Source organism: Zalophus californianus, chromosome 4, assembly GCF_009762305.2.
Source record: "Zalophus californianus isolate mZalCal1 chromosome 4, mZalCal1.pri.v2, whole genome shotgun sequence".
In the NCBI taxonomy this organism is placed as follows: Eukaryota; Metazoa; Chordata; class Mammalia; order Carnivora; family Otariidae; genus Zalophus; species Zalophus californianus.
In genome coordinates, this window is record NC_045598.1 from 50,948,760 (window position 1) to 50,971,685 (window position 22,926).

At 36.0% G+C, this 22,926-nt stretch overlaps 1 protein-coding gene across 10 annotated transcripts in view; it reads right to left on the reverse strand.

Annotated features, from left to right (window-relative positions):
- Nucleotides 1-22,926, reverse strand: part of DOCK7 (dedicator of cytokinesis 7) — a 220,646-nt gene that overhangs the window by 27,353 nt on the left and 170,367 nt on the right. For 6 of the 10 annotated variants that reach the window (XM_035727291.1, XM_027620931.2, XM_027620922.2 and 3 more), the window contains 11 exons: nt 20,443-20,625; nt 20,173-20,332; nt 15,888-15,984; nt 14,273-14,369; nt 13,615-13,749; nt 12,544-12,696; nt 7,793-7,951; nt 6,992-7,092; nt 5,323-5,515; nt 3,812-3,955; nt 928-1,059 (listed from right to left, as the gene is read on the reverse strand). In XM_035727291.1, the coding sequence (XP_035583184.1) occupies nt 928-1,059; nt 3,812-3,955; nt 5,323-5,515; nt 6,992-7,092; nt 7,793-7,951; nt 12,544-12,696; nt 13,615-13,749; nt 14,273-14,369; nt 15,888-15,984; nt 20,173-20,332; nt 20,443-20,625 (1,554 nt within the window). The remainder of the gene's footprint in view (nt 1-927; nt 1,060-3,811; nt 3,956-5,322; nt 5,516-6,991; nt 7,093-7,792; nt 7,952-12,543; nt 12,697-13,614; nt 13,750-14,272; nt 14,370-15,887; nt 15,985-20,172; nt 20,333-20,442; nt 20,626-22,926) is intronic. The other 4 variants (XM_027620950.2, XM_027620940.2, XM_027620913.2 and 1 more) reach the window with 1 other exon arrangement.

The following is a 22,926-nucleotide window of genomic DNA, read 5'->3' on the forward strand; positions in this document are numbered from 1 at the left end:
TATATCAATTCATCCAGAATAGCTTAGTCCACAGCGAGAAAGAGGAGGTCAAGCTGACAGACAGTAGAACAGGACTAGTAATGAATACAAACGTGGACCATCAGTACTCCACGTCCTTCTTGGATGGGGGCAGTAGCAGATAACAGCACAGGTGGGAAGGGGAAGGGGAAGGGGAAGGGGAAGGGGAAGGGGAAGAAGGGGAAGGGGAAGGGGAAGGGGAAGGGAAGGAGGAGGCTCAACAGGATATTTCAGAGGATATTAAGAGAACCGAGAATTTAGTTTCAGGGAAATCAATTGCTAGTTGATTTTTAAACCAAGCCTTATTTTGATTTTAATTTTGGTGATAATATGTGGATTCCATGAACTATAAACAAGTACTAAAATCATACTATTATAACTCAATAAGCATAAGACAACAGTTTTAGTCATTATTTTCACTAAATATTATTTTCATATTAGAAATATATTAAAGGATGACTGAATGGAACATCTAGGGAAAAACAGTTGAAGCTAAGTTGAAAACATTAACAATATTAGTTTATTAAACTTTCATATCATTTAATAAAAAACTAACAAATACAAAAGCTTTTTTGGCAGCAAAAGAAATCAACTTAAAAATCAGATTCACAATTTTAACTCACATTTGAAACAGAAAAGAACTCACAATTTTAAAAATTTGCCAACTATTAATTTTTAAAAAGTGAATAAAAAAACTATGTAGAAAGTTTATGATGATCATGATCTACTTTAGGTAAATTCATTTTTTGTTAATGAATCTTGCTCTGGCCATGAACCATCATTTTGACATTGTTCATCTGTAACCTGAGTAAGACGGTCATTTCATCGGATCTAGTTTGACATCAGGACAAAGCAACACTAATGCTTTCAGACAGTTTTCTCCATTTACACTGAAATTGCAATCATTACCTGATGAACAATTTTGCTGAATGCTTCTTGAAGTTTACCATGAATTGTGGATAGTTTCTTTGCATCCCGATTAGCTTCGTGAATAGGAATAAGTACTTTGTAAACCTCATTTACTGCCTCATACATGCCAGCCTATAAGAATAATGTTATAAGATATTGTTTTCTCTTACATCAATATGAAAGTAAAGAATTACAATTTATGAATTCACAATACTTCCACTAAGGCAATACCAGTGAAGTTTCCCAGTAGGACACAAAAACAAACACTACTAATTTTTAACTTTATCAAGCCTTAATAAAAGAATTTTACACAACGCATTATCTCCTCTAGATGGATGGATATGTATGTGTGGGTGTATTTTACACAAAAAACATATGCATATTTAAAGTTCTATATAATTGAAATTGAACATTCTGATATCTACACAGTAACTACTTCACTAGTGTGTGAGTGTGAGTACTTACATATGCATATAAACTGTGGCAGAAATTAATTCTGAGAAGAATAAAAGAAATCCAAGTACTACATTAGTCACAGATATCAGATAACCTGTGGCATCTTGGCAAACTAAAATTATTTACATTTCTAAAATATTAAATTGGTATAGGAAATCTTATTGAAAATACCCTGTGGGAAAAAAATCAGTGATCTTTCACCAGATTTAAGAAGGTTCTGAGCTACCAGATTTTATTCCCCTAGAGGCCAATGGCCAGCCAAGGGCTACTCTGCTTAACACAACCACAGTGAGGGACAACATGTGTCTGTACTGTTATTCCGTTTTCTTATCCTTAATAACGGGTTGGTGGCTATAATGTAGGAAGAAAGAGATTTTCCAAGAGCTGCTGAGTTCCTATTACCTCATAAATCAACATATTTTCCCAAGGAAATAAACATATGGTTCTTAAATTTTCTAGTAAAAGTTCACAGGAGTTTAAGCAATCATGTAACTGTAATAGTTAAATATATATAGTGTAACCAAAATGCCCCAGTAATTATTGTAATTAAGATTAGACAGATTAGGGGGCGACTGGGTGGCTCAGTCAGTTAAGCGTCTGCCTTCGGCTCAGGTCATGATCCTGAAGTCCCAGGATCTTCTCCCTCTGCCCCTCAGGCCGTTCCTGCACTCTTTCTCTCTCTCTCTCAAATAAATTAATCTTTAAAAAAATTTAAAAAAGAAAACTTAAACAGATTAGTTGAAAAACAGTGAATTTCATAATTATATGCTATTACAAAAAAACTTCTGTAATACAGGCCATTGTATTACTATGAATTATTAAAATTACACACACAAACACAGAGTGTGTATTTATTAAAATATTCCATTAATAGCAAAAAACATTTCCCGGGGCGCCTGGGTGGCTCAGTCGTTAAGCGATTGCCTTCGGCTCAGGTCATGATCCCAGGGTCCTGGGATCGAGCCCCACATCGGGCTCCCTGCTCGGCGGGAAGCCTGCTTCTCCCTCTCCCATGCTCCCTGCTTGTGTTCCCTCTCTCGCTGTCTCTCTCTCTGTTAAAAAATAAATAAAAATCTTAAAAAAAAAAAACAAAAAACATTTCCCCACTGCTAGTTCAGATCACTTAAAATGAAACTCAAGCAGCAGGGATCAAGGGGAGCAATCAGGACATTCGAGGTCCTCAGATAGGAGATTTTAAAATGGCCAATCACCTAACATTCTTAAGAGTCTCAGAATAATTATATTTAAATAAGCTGGTTCTCAGTGGGAATAATGGTGAAGAGGATGGTAATGCCAAACACTAATACTTACTTGGAGCCAGGCACCGTGATAAGCACTTTACATATATTAACTCATTTAATCCTAACAGCATTCCCATGGGACTCCTACTACTAGTAGATACATTTAATGGATGAGAAAAGCAAAGCACTGATAGGTTGAGTAATTTGTGCCGGAAGTGAGTGAACTACTAAGGTAGCAGAGCCAGGATATGAATTCTGGCTGTATGCCTTCTAAATAGATGCCCTTAACCAACACATCGCAGGGTAGGGTTAAGGCCAGGAGAATAACCAATTCCCTATAGCAGTATAATGGTGAAGAAGGGCAGCATTGCATATTATGTTAAGCTTCCCCCTTACCCTAACATGAATTTCACAGTCTCTAAACCTTGACAATGGGACACTAAATACCCAACAGAAATGTCAGAGAAAGCAGGTGTCCCTATTACCATAGTTTAAGAAAGTAAGCAGGGCTAGCTATCTTTCCCTTCTCCAATAATCATCCTGTTATGGATCAAAAAGACTGCTTCAATCCTTCACATACAGATAGGGAGGGACAAGGACTGGCCTTATAACATGGTACAGGCAAGGGATCAAAGACGTAGTTCATTAAGCTCCTGGTAAGTAAGTTTCAGGTCTCTAACACCTTCCTAAGAGGGCTCACTATGCAACCAAGAGATGAGGGGCCATCATTTTCCTGAGCACCAGGGCAACGTCCAAAACACTCAAAAGAAGATTCTCCCTGTCATCCAACAGACCAGCTCTAGAGCTAGAGCCACATTAGTCCCCTCAAATAGGAAGTTAAAATCATCCAGAGGTTTTCTTTTTTGTTCTGATTTTTAATTTTAAGGTTTTGGAAAATGTTTGGTGGTAAAAGTTTTATAAACCAAAAAAAAAAAATCTGTTATAGATTAAGTGATGGTTCATAAATAAGCAAAGGAAAAATACTGGAGGAAATGACAGATTATTAAGACAAAAATGAGTTAGGCAGTGATATATCTACAGAGAAAAATCTGTTCCTAGACAGTTTTTAAGGTGCTTGGAGAAAACTATCATAAGGGAAAACAAGGTCATAGGCAGAGAGAATATACATATTATGAATAATTCAGAGGTATGTATCTGTGGAAGGAGAATGAACAGGAGTCATCTACCATAGAGAAAGAAGCAGCTGCTTGTTCCAGTAATCCCACGAGTCCTGACTCAGTAAAGTACTTTCCAGAGCAGATACCTTCTTCATCTGGAGATACAACATCATCTGAGACTGCAGATTCTTCTAAAACATTAGATGAAATATTCTGGGGGAGAAAATTAGAACAGCTTTTGAAATGGAATTAATTTCTTAGCATGGAAGATATATATAAGGAAGTAACTGAAGATGAAATATTAATACCAGCTTGGATTAAAAAAAAGGTAGGGGTAGTCAACACAAAGATAATAGACAAATCTCCAAAATCTTTCTGTATTCTGAAGAGGACAATAAATGGTAATACTATAGGTAACTTTTCCATTAATAAAAGTTGTGAGATAGAAAATTAGAAAAATCTTGATATGATACAGGACACTGGAGACTTAAACAGTCTTTATTTTTAACTTAAATGATCTTGTCAAAACCCCCCACAAGGAAAATTAAGGTGCAATATGGCTTGGCTTGCCTAACATACATTGAGTTAATGAACAAACTCAGGTATAATAAAATCCAATGAGATTGGGATCAGCCATTATTTCCAAAGAAGAAATAATGCATACTACCTTAAATATTTTTACCTAAACATTTATAGCAAATATACACTCATTTGACATTTTTTCAAAGTAAATCTAAGGCCTTTTCTTTGTGTACAGATCTCCAGATTTTCATCCAATCTCTCTTGACTAGATACCCATAATGCAACCTTCAGTAAAGATTTCCAGTTCTGGTTTCTTTAGTTGAAAAACTTGAACTTAGCAGGTTATCCAATTATCCTAGATTTCTAGGAGCTCTCCCCCCAGGCTTTTGTAGTTGGTCCAAAATTAATTCAACAGCAATTGTTTTGGAGACTCACTTTTATCAAGTCTTTGCAAAACATTTAATTCAGTTTTTGGAGAAACAATGACTGGCTTTCTCTCCACATTTAGATTTCACCAGCAGAGATAACAATTAATTAAGTTTTGTAATTTCCCAAATCTGACATTCACAGGTTTTCAAGAAAAGCAAAGCATAACTGACTCCTGGCAAGCAAAGAATTCCACTAGTGGGTCAGAGGTATGGATCCTACGAGGGAGTAAACTATCATCTCTGAGCCACGGTTATCTGCCTCTTTTATACAGAGAACGGAGAATGCTGGGTTATGTGATGTTTTAAGTAAAAGCCAGTTCAGAGTTTCTACTGTATTCGGGTTCTCCATACTTCACATGTATTTCATAGATGCTATGAAGTCCACAGCAGTATAGGCAAAGAGAATAAACACTGGTATTTAGAGGTAAAAAAAAAGGGGGGGGGATTAACAAGAAATACTCTTTATCAATGTATTCAAGACAGTGATAGTGAAATGATAATTTATCTGGTGAAGCATTAGCTTTAGTCTTTATGCTTTCCTTACAAGCTGAGTGAATCTTAACACCAGTAAGAAAAGGTAAAACTAAAAAGGACATACCTTGATGTAATGTAAATCTGGCAGATTCCTACCTGAAATGTTACACATCCTACAGGAAGATATTTGCGGTCCTCCAGCATGCTCAGATATTCAGCGACAAGTGCTGCTGAGTGGACCAGGCACTGGGCAGCTTCGGCATGGTTGCTTCGTTCTGAGTGTTTGCCCGCCATGTTCTGCAACCAGGTCAGTCGCAGATCTGGAGAGGTCTGGTAGCCCTTGGCAATTCTAATTGGAAGAGAAATTCTTTTCAATGAGCATTTGCTTCCCAAGCTGGAAGGGAGTTGGACTGCTTGTTCAGTATTTACCTAGAGAGGTTTCTGTCACTGAGCACAACCTATTAAGACAAGTGTTTGAATGGTATGAAAATGTCTCTGAATATGCTTAAAGAAGTAACTGTGGGCCCATGGAATGGTTGATAGCAGTTTTTTTGTAGGGGGACTAAAAAAAAAACAAAAAACATGCTATCAGTAAGGGAAAGCTATGAGAACATATGTGTTCATTATGGGAATGTAAAGAAGTTTTATAGTCAAAAAAAGATTTGTAAGATAGTTTCATTGCATCATATTTATTTTAAAGAAATATTTGTGTCTTTAAAGAACACCAAAACTATAAAAAGAGAGGGTCATATGCCAAAGTAAAGTCTCAAGTTTTACTTGCATCTTGCAAGATAGAACAGGAATTACAAATTTCTCAAAATGTGCTCTTAGAAATATTACATTATAGGCACAGCCATATTTAAAATCAGGAAACTTAATGTTATGGTAAAATAATACACTGTATTCCTAAAGGACTGGTTTTTACATTTAAAATATGGGTCTTAGGCCTCTGCATGAAGTCTAGGGCACAGGAGAGTAAGGTATAAATATGTGTCATGATTATTTTTAAAAATCCTCTGTTTTTGAGAAGTAGCCTGGAAAAAGTGCATTTTGACTTTTCAATCTACCATTAGAAAATGACTTAAGTAACTCCGGTATGTTTATTTTTTTTATCTAATGCTTTCTGTATGTTTTACCAATTTATTTTTTTAAGTTTTTACTTAAATTCCAGTTAGCTAACATACAGTGTAATATTAGTTTTAAATGTATAATTTAGTGACTCAATACTTCCATACAACAGCCAGTGCTCATCACACAAGTGCCCTCCTTAATCCCCATCACCTATTTCATCCATTCCCCCGGCCCCTCCCCTCTGGTAACCATCAGTTCTCTATAGTTAAGAGTCTGTTTCTTGGTTTGTCTCTCTTCCTCTTTTTCCCCTTTGCTCATCTGTTTTGTTTCTTAACTTTCACATATGAGTGAAATAATATGGTATCTGTCTTTCTCTGACTGGCTTATTTCACTTTTAGCATTATACCCTCCAGGTTGTTGCAAATGGCAAGATTTTATTCTTTTTGATGGCTCAATGATATTCCATTATATATATATATATATATATATATATATATATATATATATATATACACACCACATCTTATTTATCCATTCATTGGTCGATGGATACTTGGGCTGCTTCCATAATTTGGCTATTGTAGATAATGCTGCTATAAACATCAGGGTGCATGCATTCCTTTGAATTGGGATTTTTGTATTCTTTGGGTAAATACCTAGTTGTGCCATTGCTAGATCATAGGGTACTTCCATTTTTAACTTTTACCAATTTAAACCTATTATACAAGGTATAAACAAATCAAACAAATGATACCTGTACATTAGATCAATCAACATTTCAGGATCCTCCTGGTGTTCCTTCATTTTAACGGTATCAGAAAGGATCATATGGAGATTGAAAACCAAATCTTGAACCTGCAGCAGAGAATTTTATTTAAAAAAAATTCTTTAATTATCATTCATTCACAATCACTAAATTAGTTTGGAAGACATTTCAGATAAACATCTGAAGGTTGTAAAACAAATAAAATGATACTGATATAGTTCTAAAGGATATGGATATGCTGGGGTACGGTGAGTGAAGGGTAGTAAACTTTATACTAATTCCTCAGTGAGCTGTTTTGTTTTGTTTTGTTTTGTTTCCAGTTCTCTCACCTGGAAACAAACAGAACTAGAAGTAGAAATAAAATACAGGGATGTAGAGGATACAAGAAGAGAATACAAAAGGGAATTCTCTCCTATGTTTCTCTGTTTCTGATTCTCCCAACAGTAGTTTGTAAAAACTTCACTTTTAAGGCCAATTACTATTTCATTAATAACTGGGAATAATATTTCATCATAAAGCTTCCTATTTGTTTATACTGCCTAGGTCTACTATTTGTTCTATTTGTTACAAATTCACAGAATTACATATCAAAGATATTAAGCTTTCCAAGAAGGAAGCATGGCTTACTGAAACAAAATGATTCACCGCATCTATGGCATATGACCTATGGATTGAAAGAAAAATACAGATTCCTCCAGTAAAAACCAAAGTTTGAATTAACGATTTGGAAAGTGCCTATTTATCATCCCATTTCAACTAATGATCTAGAAAGTCACATTTCTGACTGACCTGATCAGGAAATGTTGTTTCCCTCAATTCCAGATCTTCTTCAGCATATGTCAATATAGTCTTTAGAGAACGTCTTAAGAATTCCTCATTAAAATTTTGAGATGTGCCCACCAAGGATGACAGTGACATGGTTACCTGCATTTTAACCCTAGCAAAGTTCTGTAACAGAGAAGTTGTCAGGTCAGCACTTAAAATAGAAAAACTTAAGAAAAAAGTCTACTTCTTGTACTTGCTAAATGAAAAGGTTAGTAAAAAAAAAAAAAACCATTCCATGCAAGATATTTTTTAAAAAGTAATGAAATATGCATATTAAAATCAAATTATTTTAAAACCTTATAATAAAACCTAACACTCAGAATTTTGCCAAGAATAATATGCTACAAAACAGAGTAAAAAAAAAGCCATATATTAGAATTGAATTAGAAGCTGTGCCTAACACTTTACATTAATCTGTTTTGAGGTATATATTATTAATAATAACACTATGTTTACACATGAGGTTATAGAGCTTGACCAATATCACAAAATTCGTAGTGGGAGATGTTGTCTTTAACCTCCAGCCCATTTCATTAGGTCCATTACCATGATGAAAGTAATTTAACACACATCATGCATGAAGTAACTTAAAGCAGAATCTTTGGAATAATGCTTAGAAGTAGTTTACATTCTTCCTTTTACAGGGTAAATTCATTTCTGTCCCACCATTTCCCCCTATGAAACCACTTTTAAGAGGTTAATCAGGGATAACCTAATAAAGGCCAAATCCAAGATACTTTCTGATCAATATTCTACCTGACATTTCTGTATATTTAAATGTATTGATTACTTTTCTTATCCTTGAAAATTTCCTGCCTAACCTTCAGTGGTACCATTTTATCTTGATTTTCCTAAATATATCCACTCCTTTTTGGTTGCCCTTTTTAAAAACCAGTGTTCCCCAAGATTTTGTCAAGAAACCTCTTCACTTGTCATTCTGAACAGCCTCATCCATTTCTTTGCCTTCAACTGGTATAGATATAATGTCTAGGTCTTCTGCTTTTATTTCTCTCTAGAGCTCCAGGCCATAGTATTTTACTAGATGGCTCTATCTGGATCTCATAGGCACCCCAATTTTAACATTTCTAATATACCTTCTTTTCCTATTATTAAACAAATGGTACTACTATTCTTGTAGTCATTCAGGCCAAAAAAAATATCTAGGAATCATCCCTCTGTCACTCTCCCCTGTCCTTATCCAAACCATAGAGCCAGTCCACACTACCCCCAATCTGTTCCAGTCTGGTCTTTCTCCATTCCCAAGGCCATTGCTATAGTTTACACCCTTACCAAGTCTTACTTGGATTACCATTATTAACTTCTTAATTGACCTTACGGCCTTTTCTCTCATAACCCAAGTTTATTTTCTACATAATATCAGGGAAATTTGTGTAAATTTTTCAAGTCTGAACATATCAGTCCTCTCCTTAAAATATTCCAATGGCTGACCGAAGCCTTGAGGATAAAATTCAAGTATATGACTCAGTAAATATAGCAAACTATACAGTGGGAATTGAAAGACCAGTACTAAAACAAGTATCTGCCCTAGGGATAGCTTAGTCTAGGCCTTTTCAGTTACAACTTTATCTCTTCCTATTCTCTCTTCCAGCCAGAACCATCACAAAGTGCTAAAAGAGTATCTTTCTCTGTTTGCCTGTTTCCATCTCTTGTCTCCATGCCTTTTTAATTATGCATGTGCCATTTTCTTCACCTACAAAGTGCTAGCCACCTATTTATCATTCTGATTGAGCAATTCTTCATCCTTGCTTCAAGCATCTCCTCTTACTGAAAACCCATCTCTGGCAGCATAAATTATTTTTCTCTGTGCTTACACAGTGCCCTGTGCTTACCTCTCATTATATTAACAACAGCAAACACTTATTCAGCATTTGCTCAGTGCCAGTTACTAAGTGTTTTACCTAATATGAATTTATATATCCTCACTACAGAAAGGGTACTTCTTGCTATTATTAGGATGAACATTGGCTGTTCATAGATGAGCACTGTTCATTTCTTCTCCCACTAAATGTTAAGCTACTTAAAAAAAAAAAAAAAAAAAGACTGTTCTTCTATCTGTGTGCCCAATGCCTACTACAGTACCTAGAACACAGTTCAATACTTGGTTCTAATATCTGTCAAATACATAAACTATAAATCACTGCCAGTTTTAAATTACCTATTCCTTATTAGAGGTACTACCTGACACTATGAGGACAAATTACCTATTTTTATCCTATTATATAAAGCTTTCCTAAAACAACAGAAGATGTACCAAGAAGATTCCAAGTGTGGTCAAATTTTAGGGACTTTATTTCAAAAGCTAAACAGGATCAATAAAGTAATTGGATCCTTCTGTTCTCGATTAAGAAATGAGGACTTGGCTTCCAGTTAAAAAGGGACAGTGTGAAATTGCAATTTCCTGCTTCTCCTGGATTTTATACAAAAATGAAAGATGAATAGGAAAAAATCCACAAACTTTATTTTCATCAAAGGAGGCGTCTGATGTAATTCATGTATTAGAAAAATGCAGAATGGTTGCCAAGACAGGCTAAGATAGGATACAGTTTTAAAAGAAGGCAAGGAGAAGAAAGCAAATAGGGATGCTAGGGCACAGATTTCAGAAATAATGGGGAAAAATACTTCTTTCAGATAGGAGACTCACTTTGAAGTCATAAAGCTATTTGTCTTGAAAATGAAATGAGCTAAAAATCTGGGAAGACTGGCTAGAAATGGATTAACCAGAAACTTCAGGAAGTTAGGCAAGGTGCGTTTACAATAGCAAAATTCCATGAGAAACACATTCCTGAAGGAACTTCCTACAAATACCTGAGCCAAGACAATCCAACTCCTTCTACGCTGAGTAATAAAAAAGAGAAGATTAGTGAAACTCACCAGATGAAAAACACTTAATAGAAAAATGTTGTTATGAAACAGATGAAAATTCTAATGAAATATTTTGCCTTAAATTATTAAAATGTATGAACTTTAGAAAGGAAAACAAGGCAGAAATAAACTCAAGGAAAGAGCACAAATCAGAAAGAGAGGACATAAAATAGGAGCTTACATGTGAGCTGACACAACTTAAAAAGAAACAGAAAAAAGATAAAATTGGAAAAAGAAAGGATGTCATGGAGAGCACATAAGGTATATAGGACAGAGAAATTCTGAGAAAAAGAACCACAATAAATGGAAATTTTAAATGTTAACAAAGGAAAAGAGGAAATAATGATAGGCAAGAAGTAAAGCAAAACAAAACAAAAAAAGTAAAGCAAAACAGACCCAACATATGTATAACTGGTACCTAGCAGAAACACCCCAAACCCTGGAAGAAAATATTCAACTTTATATTCAAGAAAACTTTCTGAAATAAACTGAAAGTAGGTATCATGTGCCTGAGAAAATTAACAAAAATTGGTCAATACCAAGATACATTCTAGAAAATGCATTTAATTTTAAGTTTAAAGAGAATCCCTTGAGCAACTGGGAGGGGAAAAGTTATTTAAAAGGGAAGAAAATATCAGACTATCTTCAGATATCTCTATAACAATATTTAAAGCCAGAAGAAAATGGTATTCAAGTATCTCTTTTTCTTTTTTCTATTAACTATTCTTTATCTGGTATGTTTTACTGGTCTTTCTCACTGCCCCCCCTCCTTTTCATTCAAAGTCTGAGGCAAAAAACTTCATAACTATCTTTGCTGTCCTTTAAGTACAGAAAACACTGAACAACCAAGAACTTGGTAGATATTATTCCCACGAACTGTCTTGCATAAACAACTACAGGAGAGTATTTAGCCAAATAAGAAATGATTAAAGCAAAAAAAAAAAAAAAAGGTAACAAAAGATACAATAGTTATGAATACCAATTTACCAAATAAGAGGTAGAGGAGAAATAAATAATGCGTAGGCTTTAAATCACCTCCTTCAGTCCACCAAGTGCACCAAAATAACAAGGATATAGAAAAATAATGTAATTAATAAGGTATATTTAACTCAGTACTCTGAAATAAAGAAAACTCTTTCTATTTAAGTACTTGTGTAACATTACACATCCACAGTACAAAAAAGGAGACACAGCATTTAACATTGTATAATCACGTTGAAATAAAACCAGAAATTAACATCTAAACTTTAAAACAAAAAGGACTGTCAACTCTTGGGATTAAAAATTCAAACTGAAACTACAAAATATCTACCAAACAAGAATACCGAAAACACTATATATCAGAACCAATGAGATACCCAAAACAGGGCTCAAAGGACGAGCCAGGCCTTAAATACTTATATAAGTAAAAATAAATGAACTATACATTCGACTCAAAGTTAGAAAAAAAACACTACGCGTGAATAGATTATCAAACAAAACACTTTAATGGAAACATGGAGTTCTTCAGGCTGGCCCATAATCAAAAAATATCAAACCAAGACATTTAAACCTTTCATTTCCTTTATTAGTGTTTTCATTTTACTTAATGATAATAATTAAATTTTCCATAGCTCGTGATACATTTATATTCCGAGTTGTACTATTATAGGTTATTTGTAGTACGGGAAGCCAAACTGGAGATTTGGATTTCTGTAAGATAGCCACGTAATAAGAAATATCGAGACAGTGTAGGCTCGAAATATACAAAACGCCCTGCTCCCCTCTGACACAAGCTAACTAGGTATCTGCATAAGTTCGAGCCCCTTATGAGCCAAGGGATAAACACTTACATTCCCGATCTCAAAGTTCTGTCTCATGAGGAGGTACAGTGAGGCGCCAGCATGGGACCGAATCGGACCGACACTGCTACTGCAGTGCCGCAGAAGGCGCAGGCACAGGTCCGCACACTGCTCCGTTTCTTCCTCAAACAAGAGTTCGGGGAACTGTCCAAAACAACACAAAACAACGATAACAACAAAACAACACTAACACCGAACTTCCGCAGTCAGAGTTCCAGGGGAAGGTTAATAGAGCCCGAACTAGAGAGTTGGAGGTATAGCGTTTTAAAAAAACGGTGAAGTGCTATTTGCTAATGCTTGATAATGTGGACCACAGAGCCAGGCAGATTGGGTCTGAATATTGATTATGTCACTTATTAGCCAGTAGCCCAATGCTGGACCAGTTTTCTCAGCCATAAAATGGGCCTAGCGATATCTACAGGGGATTGTAGGACTGTATCTGAGATGAGATACTAAGCACAAAACACTTAATATGGTAACCAACATGTAATAATTCTGCAATGATTTTATTATAACCCATTGGTTAAATCTCCACTGACAGCTCTGCGCATTCCATATTATTAGATGACTATGATAAAATAGATACCTTCAAGATTTAAGAACATCCCTATTTCCTGGGGAAAGACAAATACCAGAAATAAATACTTGCAGTAGGTGAACAAACAAAAGTACCTTCTTTTCCATTCATCATGGGGTAAGTTAACGCCAATGGAATGAATTATTTACACCTTACATAACAAATCAAATTAATACGGAACAGACAGAATGAGATAAAGAGAAAACAAGGAAAGCCCCACATTTTCAATTAGTTATTAATTTGGGGCCCTTCTCCACAACAAAACTACTGTTTTTTTAAACCCAAAACTGGTTAAGGGTGATCCAAATAAGAAAGAAATTACAAAAGGCAACAGTAGAAAAGAGGCAAAGATGAATCGTGGGTCTCAGGCTATTATTAAAATGTTAACTATAAATATATTAACCAACGACTGTGTTAGATGATCTTACAAAACATAAAAAGAGAAAGCAAAGTCTGGGAAGACTGCACGTTCAAAAATGACCTACCTTTGAAACCAGGGCTCTCTGTGTAGCAAAACAGTGTTGTAGATAAACTGCACTTTGGTTACAGGCCATGCTATGCAGTAAGACTTTCAGTACCCCACCAAGGATGCTCTCTTTGGATTCTGTTACAGAAACTGTCTGCAATTTAAAAACAGATTTAAAAAATGGAGATGTACCTGCAATTTGGTTAGGGAGACAGAATATAAGAAAACAGTTTTTAAGAAACAGGATAAGGACAACATAAGATCTAGGAGAACATCAGGGAAAAGAAGCTGAGCAGGATTTGAATAAGGGAAGAATAGGGGGAAAAAGAATGAACAGGGGTCGCCTGGGTGGATTAGTCATTAAGCGTCTGCCTTCCGCTCAGGTCATGATCCCAGGGTCCTGGGATCGAGCCCCGCATCCGGCTCCCCACTTCGTGAAAGCCTGTTCTCCCTCTCCCACCCCCCTGCTTGTGTTCCCTCTCTTGCTGTGTCTGTCAAAAAAATAAATAAATGAAATCTTTAAAAAAAAAAAAAAAGAATAGAATTTAAGTGAGAAAAAAAGAAAAAAATTTTTATGAACTACCGATATTTTAATGTAATTGTATGGCTCAATAAATACTTTTTGCACAATCCCAATTTGCCAAGTCTATACTTGACATTCCTCGTTTGTATCTTACCTGGACAACAATCTCTAATGTATCCAAAATGATTAGGTTTGCTTCAGTAGCCAGATTTCCATCAATCAGTGCTTCATGCTCAATCTCTGCTCTTGATCTAATATAAAATATTATAAGAAAGTACATTTACATAGAACCACTATGCAAAAAAGACTTAAGTTTTAAGATTCATAGAAAAAAACTTGGAACCATTTTTCAATATTTGCCTGAAAGAAAAATTATGAGAATAAAAAGACAGTATTTTACACAATAAGAAGTGTTTTCTTTTACCCTGCATTTTGTCAACCATGTCAGTACATATTTTCTCACCCCATTACAGTCCCACAATACCACTGAAAGCATAAATTTTTAGCTTTCAGAGATGTAGCAAACACAGGACACTGTTTTATTCTGAACGGCACTGACACTAGGTGGTGCTATGTGGGCTTGGATATAGGGTTGCTTCATGTAAAGCAACACTCAAAATGTTTAGTGCTCATCTTACCATTTCAAGGATTTTCAATTTATTTAAGATGAAAGTACTTATTTTTTTCTAAATTATCATCTAAATTCTCAATATTTTGTATCAGAAATACTCTTGAACTTCCCAGCCACCAGAAATGTCAGAAATAAATTTCTGTTGTTTATAAGCAACGCAGTGTGTTCTATTTTGTTACAGCAGCCTGCAGAGACTAAGACAGTTTCTTGTAATCCAAATGCTCATCTATATGGAACTGAGTCTGTGACTTGCTCTCTGCTGGCTTGCACAAGACAGTCCTTCCTATGGTTTATAATGCTACGGTCTGTGAGCTAGTATTTCCGCAAGTTTATCTGTGAAAATCCTCTAAAGCCTGGTCTCAAGATAATTCTTACGTAGGGTGACCAAGCATCCTGGTTTGCTGTAGGACAGGACTGCGGGATTCCCTGGGATATGAACATGGGTATACTTGGTAAACACGAATGAGCTGGTCACCATATTCTCAGAGTTTATTGGGCCAGTCAACCTACTTGAGGGTTAACTTGTAATTACAAATTCTCAAGAGAAAAATTTTAGACCCTTGACTCAATGCCACATTTCAAGCCAACCAATTTTACCCGAGGTCACCTAGGCAGTGAGAAGGGTTTACTTCTACTTTCCCCTACACCAATGGTACAGCCCTTTAAGATCCCAGAATCAGTGAAGTACATTTTTAGTTGTTTTTGGCAGTAGGGTCAGTCAGTGTACCTATTTACCTCATGCTAAAAACAGAAGACCTGAAGTATTCTGTCTTTCTTTAATTATATTTTAAGCTCCAGGAGGGCAAAGATTAGCTTTATAACTGTTGGTGACCTGGAAATATTTAGTTCACTGTGACTCCCAAAATACATTAAAAAATTATTACAGAATAATTCAAAGGCGGATATTTAGACACATTTGTTGGAAACAAAATGGGTAACATTTTGCTTTACTATACCACATGAAAAATTCTTCCCCCAAATCTTTTTTAATCTAAAATTTAAAAACTAAATATAAGTATTTTGTTGTCTAAGATTTGAATACCTAATATATAAAAAACAACACTAAAATTAGTGATTTTCATCCTGCATTTGAAATCCAACAAGCCCATCAGTAACATAAAATAGAAAGTTATATTACTTGTCAAGCTTCTCAGTGTTTTGACGCCAGTGAGTCATATCCTTTCTCCACCTCAGATTTTCTTGACTTCCAAAGGCACTTCCAGATGGGCTTCTCTCTGTCAAATAAATTTCAAAACCATTTTCAAAATGTTATTTCATTTGGACCACCTATAAGTATATTTGCAACTTATAAGAAATACTGCACAATGCTAACTTTATATATAGTCATTTTATCTTCAGCACAAGTGGAAAAAACTAACAAGAGTACTTTTTATTAAAATTTAAAAAAAAGTTATAGAAGAAATCTATTTGTTACGTGTAATATTAAAAAACAAGCTCCCTTTTATATAAGCAAACTTTCTTAACACAGATTTTCGCAAAACCTAAACAATGACTTGTAAGGCCCCACGTGGTAAGACCTTACATTCAACCACTCTCCTTCCTGCGTACACCACCACAGTCATTCTGTGTGTTCTCTGTATATATAATCTCCCTCTACATGCTCCTGATTGAGGACCTCCACAATAGTTATTGGTCCTCTTATGTGATTGTTCTTCCCACAAATTTTCACTGGCCAGTCATTCATAATCTCCATAGAAAGGTCTTCCCCAACTCTTCAACACATTTTTTTCTTTTTTAAAAGATTTTATTTATTCATTTAAGAGAGAGAGAAAGAGCGTGAGCAGGGAGGAGGGGCAGAAAGGGCGAGGGAGAAACAGGATCCCCACTGAGAAGGGAGCCAGACGAGGTGGGGCGGGCCCCAATCCCAGGACCCCAAGATCATGACCTGAGCCAAAGGCAGACGGTGAACTGACTGAGCCACCCACACGTCCCTCTCCAACACTTTTTTCCTCTTAATTGGCTGTATTTCTCTCCATTAGCACTTAGGATCACAAGAATTTAAGCTACTTAAGAATGGAGATTATGCCTATTTTGTTCACCCTTTTATGTTCGGGGTTGACGATGCATCTGGCAATACTGAGAGCTCAAAAAGTTTTTGTTTAATATATAAACAAAATAGAAGGATTCCTAAAGTAATTACTTCCTTTGGTCCACAGAAGGCAGGATAGGAGAAAGATGGGGGTCTTCTCCTAAAGTTTCTGGGATGGAAAGCAAACTGAATGCTGGGGGCTCCCGTAAGGGGTAGCAGCAACAGAACTTGTTCACACAAATTCAACAGAAATGAAGAAGGCATTTAGAATTGTGGAGAGATACACACCTAAATGATGGAATCAGCCATGATTTCAGACCTTCAGCTAGAAAACTAATGCTCCTTTTTGAAAAACCCAAGAGTTGGGGTGCCTGGGTGTCTCAGTCGGTTAAGCGTCTGCCTTCGGCTCAGGTCATGATCCCAGGGTCCTGGGATTGAGCCCCGCATCGGGGCTCCCTGCTCCGCGGGAAGCCTGCTTCTCCCTCCCCCACTCCCCCTGCTTGTGTTCCCTCTCTTGCTGTCTCTCTCTGTCAAATAAATAAATAAAATCTTAAAAAAAAAAAAAAAAGAAAAAGAAAAACCCAAGACTTAAAATTGTTTAGGAGGATGGAAAAAAAAAAGGTAAAAATTCAGAGTTCAAATAGAAATTTTAAAAATAATGAGACAAATCTGCCACACAATAAAGGACATGTCTGGGATATTTCTTCTGCTTTCTCTCCCTTCCCTTATCTCCCTTTTTTTTTTTATTGTGAAATCTGTATCTTCAAAAAATTCTGTAAAAGAAAACAAAAAAATATATGCCTATCTTTACACAGTTAACAAAACTGATTATCTGGGATCTATTTACATTTTCATCATTAACTTTTTCTCCCCCAGGAAATTCTCTCTCATCTCTTAGCTAAGAATATCTATCATTAGGTGACATAACTTGTATGTCCAAATATAAATAAGAATCGCAAAGGCTTAACTTTTCTAAGAACTTTAATTAAAAAAAAAAATCAGACTGGGTGCCTGGGTGGCTCAGTCGTTAAGTGTCTGCCTTCGGCTCAGGTCATGATCCCAGGGTCCTGGGATCGAGCCCTGCATCGGGCTCCCTGCTCCACAGCAAGCCCGTTTCTCCCTCTCTCACTCCTGCTGCTTGTGTTCCCTCTCTCATTGTGTCTCTCTCTGTCAAATAAATAAGTAAAATCTTTAAAAAAAAATAAGATTAATTGACATATAACATTATTTTAGTTTCAGGTGCATGATTCAATATATGTATGAAATGATCACTACTATAAATCTAGTTAACATCATCACCACACATAATTTCTTATGATGAGACCTTAAGACATACTCTCTTAGTAACTTTGAAACATACCATGCAGTATTAACTGTAGGCACCATGCTGTACATTACATCCCTAGTACTTATGTGTTTTATAACCAGAAGTCTATACCGCTTGACCTCCTCCATCCACTCTGCCCATCCCTCGCCCCACACCCAGGGCAACCACCTATCCATTCTCTGTATCTATGAATTTATTCATTTATTTATTTTAGATTCCACATAGAGAACTTCAATTCTTATATTCAAAGATAGCTGTCCTAAGGCCACAGGCTTAAAAACGTAACATACACTTAACAGTTCCACTCTCTCTGACATTAAACCTTAGAAAGAGCTGTGGTATAATATAGAGCACTACACTGGAAGTCAAAAGAGCCTGGTTTTGTCACTTAGTTTATGATCTTAGGCAAGTTATTTACCTCTGGTGAGTTTCATTTTCTTTAACTTAAAGGTAGGGATAATCATTCATTAGATTTTGGTGATAATTAAATGACCTAAATAAAAGTTCATTTTCATATTTTAGAGGGTTGTTGTATGTAATAAAGGAGTTAAAAGAAAATCTGTTAAGTACACTTTAGACTGTATATAAATTCAAAGTGAAAAAAAAAATGGTTCTCTTAATTCCAAAGGCAAAGGTTTTGTATTCTTATGAAATTCCAAATATACTGGATAGCATATAAAAGATATTTAAGTTTACATAGATAAATGATGTCTACGTGTTTATGTGTTCATGGTCTATCAGAAAACCTTAAAAATATTCATGTAGGGCGCCTGGGTGGCTCAGTCGTTAAGCGTCTGCCTTTGGCTCAGGTCATGATCCCAGGGTCCTGGGATTGAGCCCCAAATCGGGCTCCCTGCTCGGCGGGAGGCCTGCTTCTCCCTCTCCCACTCCCCCTGCTTGTGTTCCCTCTCTCGCTGTGTCTTTCTCTGTCAAATAAATAAATAAAATCTTAAAAAAAAAAATTCACGTAAATGTGCATAAAATATATATTGACCTATTAGCATGTGTCATATACACAGATGACTAAACCATGTCCCTGACCTTAAGGAGCTCTCAGCAACACTATTATTTGTCACTTTAGAATTTAGGAAATGTTTACACACACAGTCACTACAAATACGATAAGATCAGTTAGTTAAACTACCTTCTAAGTTCTCAAAACAATCACAAGTGGATAAGGAAAAGGAAAGTGAGATTAAGTGGCTTGGCCAAGGTTATATGGCTAATGGATAGCAGTACTTGGGATTAGAAAACAGGCCTCAAATGCTATTAACCTGTTTCTCTCTCTGATATTTGAGTCTGATGGACAATATATTTCCCTTAAATACTGGGTATTTTAATTTATTGTGCCAAATAGGAAATTTTTAAGAGTAAAAAATGATGCTATGTAGAAAGTATGACACTAAGACTGAACCATAATGTCAACTATGGCCTTTAGATGATAATGATGTGTCAGTGCTGGTTCTGTACCAAGTTTAACAAGTCATCACTCTGGCAGGGGATATCGACAGCGGGGAAGGCAATGCATGTGTGTTAGGGAGTATACGGGAAATCTCTGTACTGTTAGCTCAGTTTTGCTGTGAACCTAAAACTGCTTTTGAAAAGTCTTAAAAGGGGGGAGGGGTGCTATTAATAATCACACAAGGGCAACAGTAATAAACCGGGACTCTCCAGAACAACTCAGGAAATATGCTCACCCTGTTTAGAACTCTAAATTGAATTCCTACAAAGAAGTGGTTACTCAAGTAAATTCACCGTTTCATTTAAAACACTTTTTAAGGGGCGCCTGGGTGGCTCAGTCAGTTAAGCATCTGACTCCTCATTACAGCTCAGGTGACGATCTCATGATTGTGAGATCAAGCCCTGCATCAGGCTCCATGTGTGGAGCCTGCTTAAGATTCCATCCTCCCTCTGCTCCTCACCCCCCTTCCTTTCTAAAACAAACAAACAAAAAATGAAAAACACTTAAAAAAGTGTAGAATCTTTGAAGACTTGCAACAATGATCACTATAATATATAGTTCAAGGAAACTGAAAAAATTCTCACCAGGAGAAGATACTGTGTACGTACCAAGCTGTCCTCGGCTTCGGCGCACCATTTCTTGCCTAGCACCTATGCTCCCAAGAATAGCTTCTTCAAGCTTTGCTCTCATGTCTTTTGATTTCTTAAAGGTCAAACTATTCATTCTTTCAAATACTTTCTTTCCCTAAAATTTAAACATTAGAAAAGAAGAGACATTGAGGAACTTTTGTTCTTCCTTTTCCACATGATGTTTGCTTTCTCATTCTTCTCTGCAATGGCATAGTGATCACTTACTTTGTACTCAAAGCAAGATACACAGAGATAAAGCAAATCTAGTAGCCGGTTTAGCTGTAGGACTGAGAGATCTGTAAACCACTTTTGTAGAACCGTCTCATCTGCATTCTTGAGAACCCAAAGTAGACAAATCAAAAGGCTCCGACTGGATTCTGCCGAAAAGGTAGTGTGTTGCCTGCCACTCTGAAAATAAAGAATAGTAGAATGAGACAGAATGATCAATGGCCGTTTCTTCTGGGGGGTTGTTAGGTGTTTTCTTCTAAATACAATAAAACAAAAATTGCTTAAAAAAGCAAATATTTATAAAGAACCATTTGAAGAGGCACCTGGGTGGCTCAGTTGGTTAAGCGTCTGCCTTTGGTTCAGGTCATGATCTCAGGGTCCTGGGATCAACAACTGCCTCAGGCTCCCTGCTCAGTGGGAAGCCTGCTTCTCCTTCTCCCTCTGTCCCTCCCCCCCACTTGTGAGATCAGGCTCTCTCTTTCTCTCCCTCTCGCTCTCTGATAAATAAAATCTTTTAAAAAAGCCCCACCGTTTGATTTAGACAATACCTGAATAAGTCACAGAGAACTTTAAACTTAAGGTCCTGAATTTTAATAAACTTTTCCCGGGATTGAAAGATTGTTTTAATTTATGGTAGTGCTTCCAGCAGACAATAAATAAACATCAAGGGACAAAGCTAAAAGATCCTATTATTAAAACTAATGTATCTATTTTCATCATGTTTGATGTAATATGGTTAAAGGAAAAAAGCACTCAGTAAAAGTGATATAAGAATAGAAAGTAATAAAAAAAATGTTGATCAGGTTTAGAGAACCACAGTTTCCTCTCAAGGGCCACTGTTAGAGCAGATAAGGTGAAGGTGCTATTTTCAGTCTTCAGTCTGCAATAGTATACAGTATGTGAAACATAAATGGAAAACTAAGAATAAAAACTTGTCTACAATACCATTTATTCTGTATTTATTCTGCTCCAGTCATCATGCTAAGCTCTTTCCATACGTTATTTCATTCCATCCTCCAACAATATTACCAAGTGAGTTGTATCATCTCAGTTTTACAGACAAGAATACAGGATGACAATAACGATGACAATGATGACAAAACATAACAAAATTTGAAATGTGCCAGGCACTATGCCAATCATTTTTTTCATGTTTAATGCTCACAATGATTTTATGAGATGGTACTAACTACGGTTATTTCTAGTTTACAGGTAAGGAAATGAAAAGCTAGAAAGTAAGCCAGGATTTTAGTCCAGGTTAACCGGACACCAAATCTCATATTCTTCTATATTTTTCTATTACACTACATTCTAATATTTGGTGAAGTAAATATACTAAATAATAAGAAAGCAGTGGAAGGGATGTTGAGAGAAAAAGACAAAGGAAGTACTTAACCGCTGGTGTCATGATCTCAACTACCACCCTAATCCCTCTGCTGTCCGGGATGATCAAAATGATGGCAGCTGACTCTTGTATGATGCTTACTCTGTGCTCTTCACTGTACTGAAAACTTTATGCATATGAACTTATTTATTCCTCGCACCCATCCAAAGAGATGAATATTATTACTTAAACCATCTTATAGACAAGAAAACCAAGACACCAAGAAGTATTTTGTACAGGTATTTTGCAGTAAAGAGTGGGACCAAGACTCAAATGCAGAAAGTGTGGCTCTAGAGAGAGATTGAGCACTTATCTATGTTCACTACCTCTCATGGATCCGTGCACATGTAAGTGAATTCACCTAAATTCACTTAGCCAAATTATACAATAACTGAATTAAGAACCCAATGGATTGGTTTAATGTAATATTAGATACAGCTAAGGAGAGAACTAATAAACTGGAAGATAGATCAAAAGAAACAACCCAGCACGAAGCACAGGTCAACAAAAAGAGGGGCTACACAGAACAAGAGCAGAGACACAGAGGATGAGATAAAGAAGACTAACGTATGTTGAACTGGAATGCAAAAAGGGGAGAGACAGAATGGAGAAGAGGACATATTTGGGCATAAATAATTGAGAATTTCATAGAACTGAAGAAAGATGCTGAACCACTGATTTAAGAAGTCCAAAAAATACCAAGCAGGATAAATATTCAAAACTAGATGGAACAGAGAGAAACCACAGAAGACCAGTTCTAGGGAGAATATCATAAAGAAGAGGGGGAAAAATCAGCAATGGAAATGAGAACACAGTAGAGACAATGTCCTTAGCATGCTGGAAGAAAACAGGAAACTCAGATGCTATTTCAAAAAAACAAAAACCTTAAGAATGAAGGTCACACATTTTTCAAGGAAACACAGAGCTCATCACCATAGCATAGAAAATTCTAAAGGATATATTTCAAAAAGAAGAAAAATATTTCTTATGAAAGGTTACAAATTTGGGAAAAGAGCAAATACAGTGGTGAACACATGGACAAATCTAAATGATAATTAAATTTCTATAGCCATAAAAGTAGTAACAATGTTTTGTGA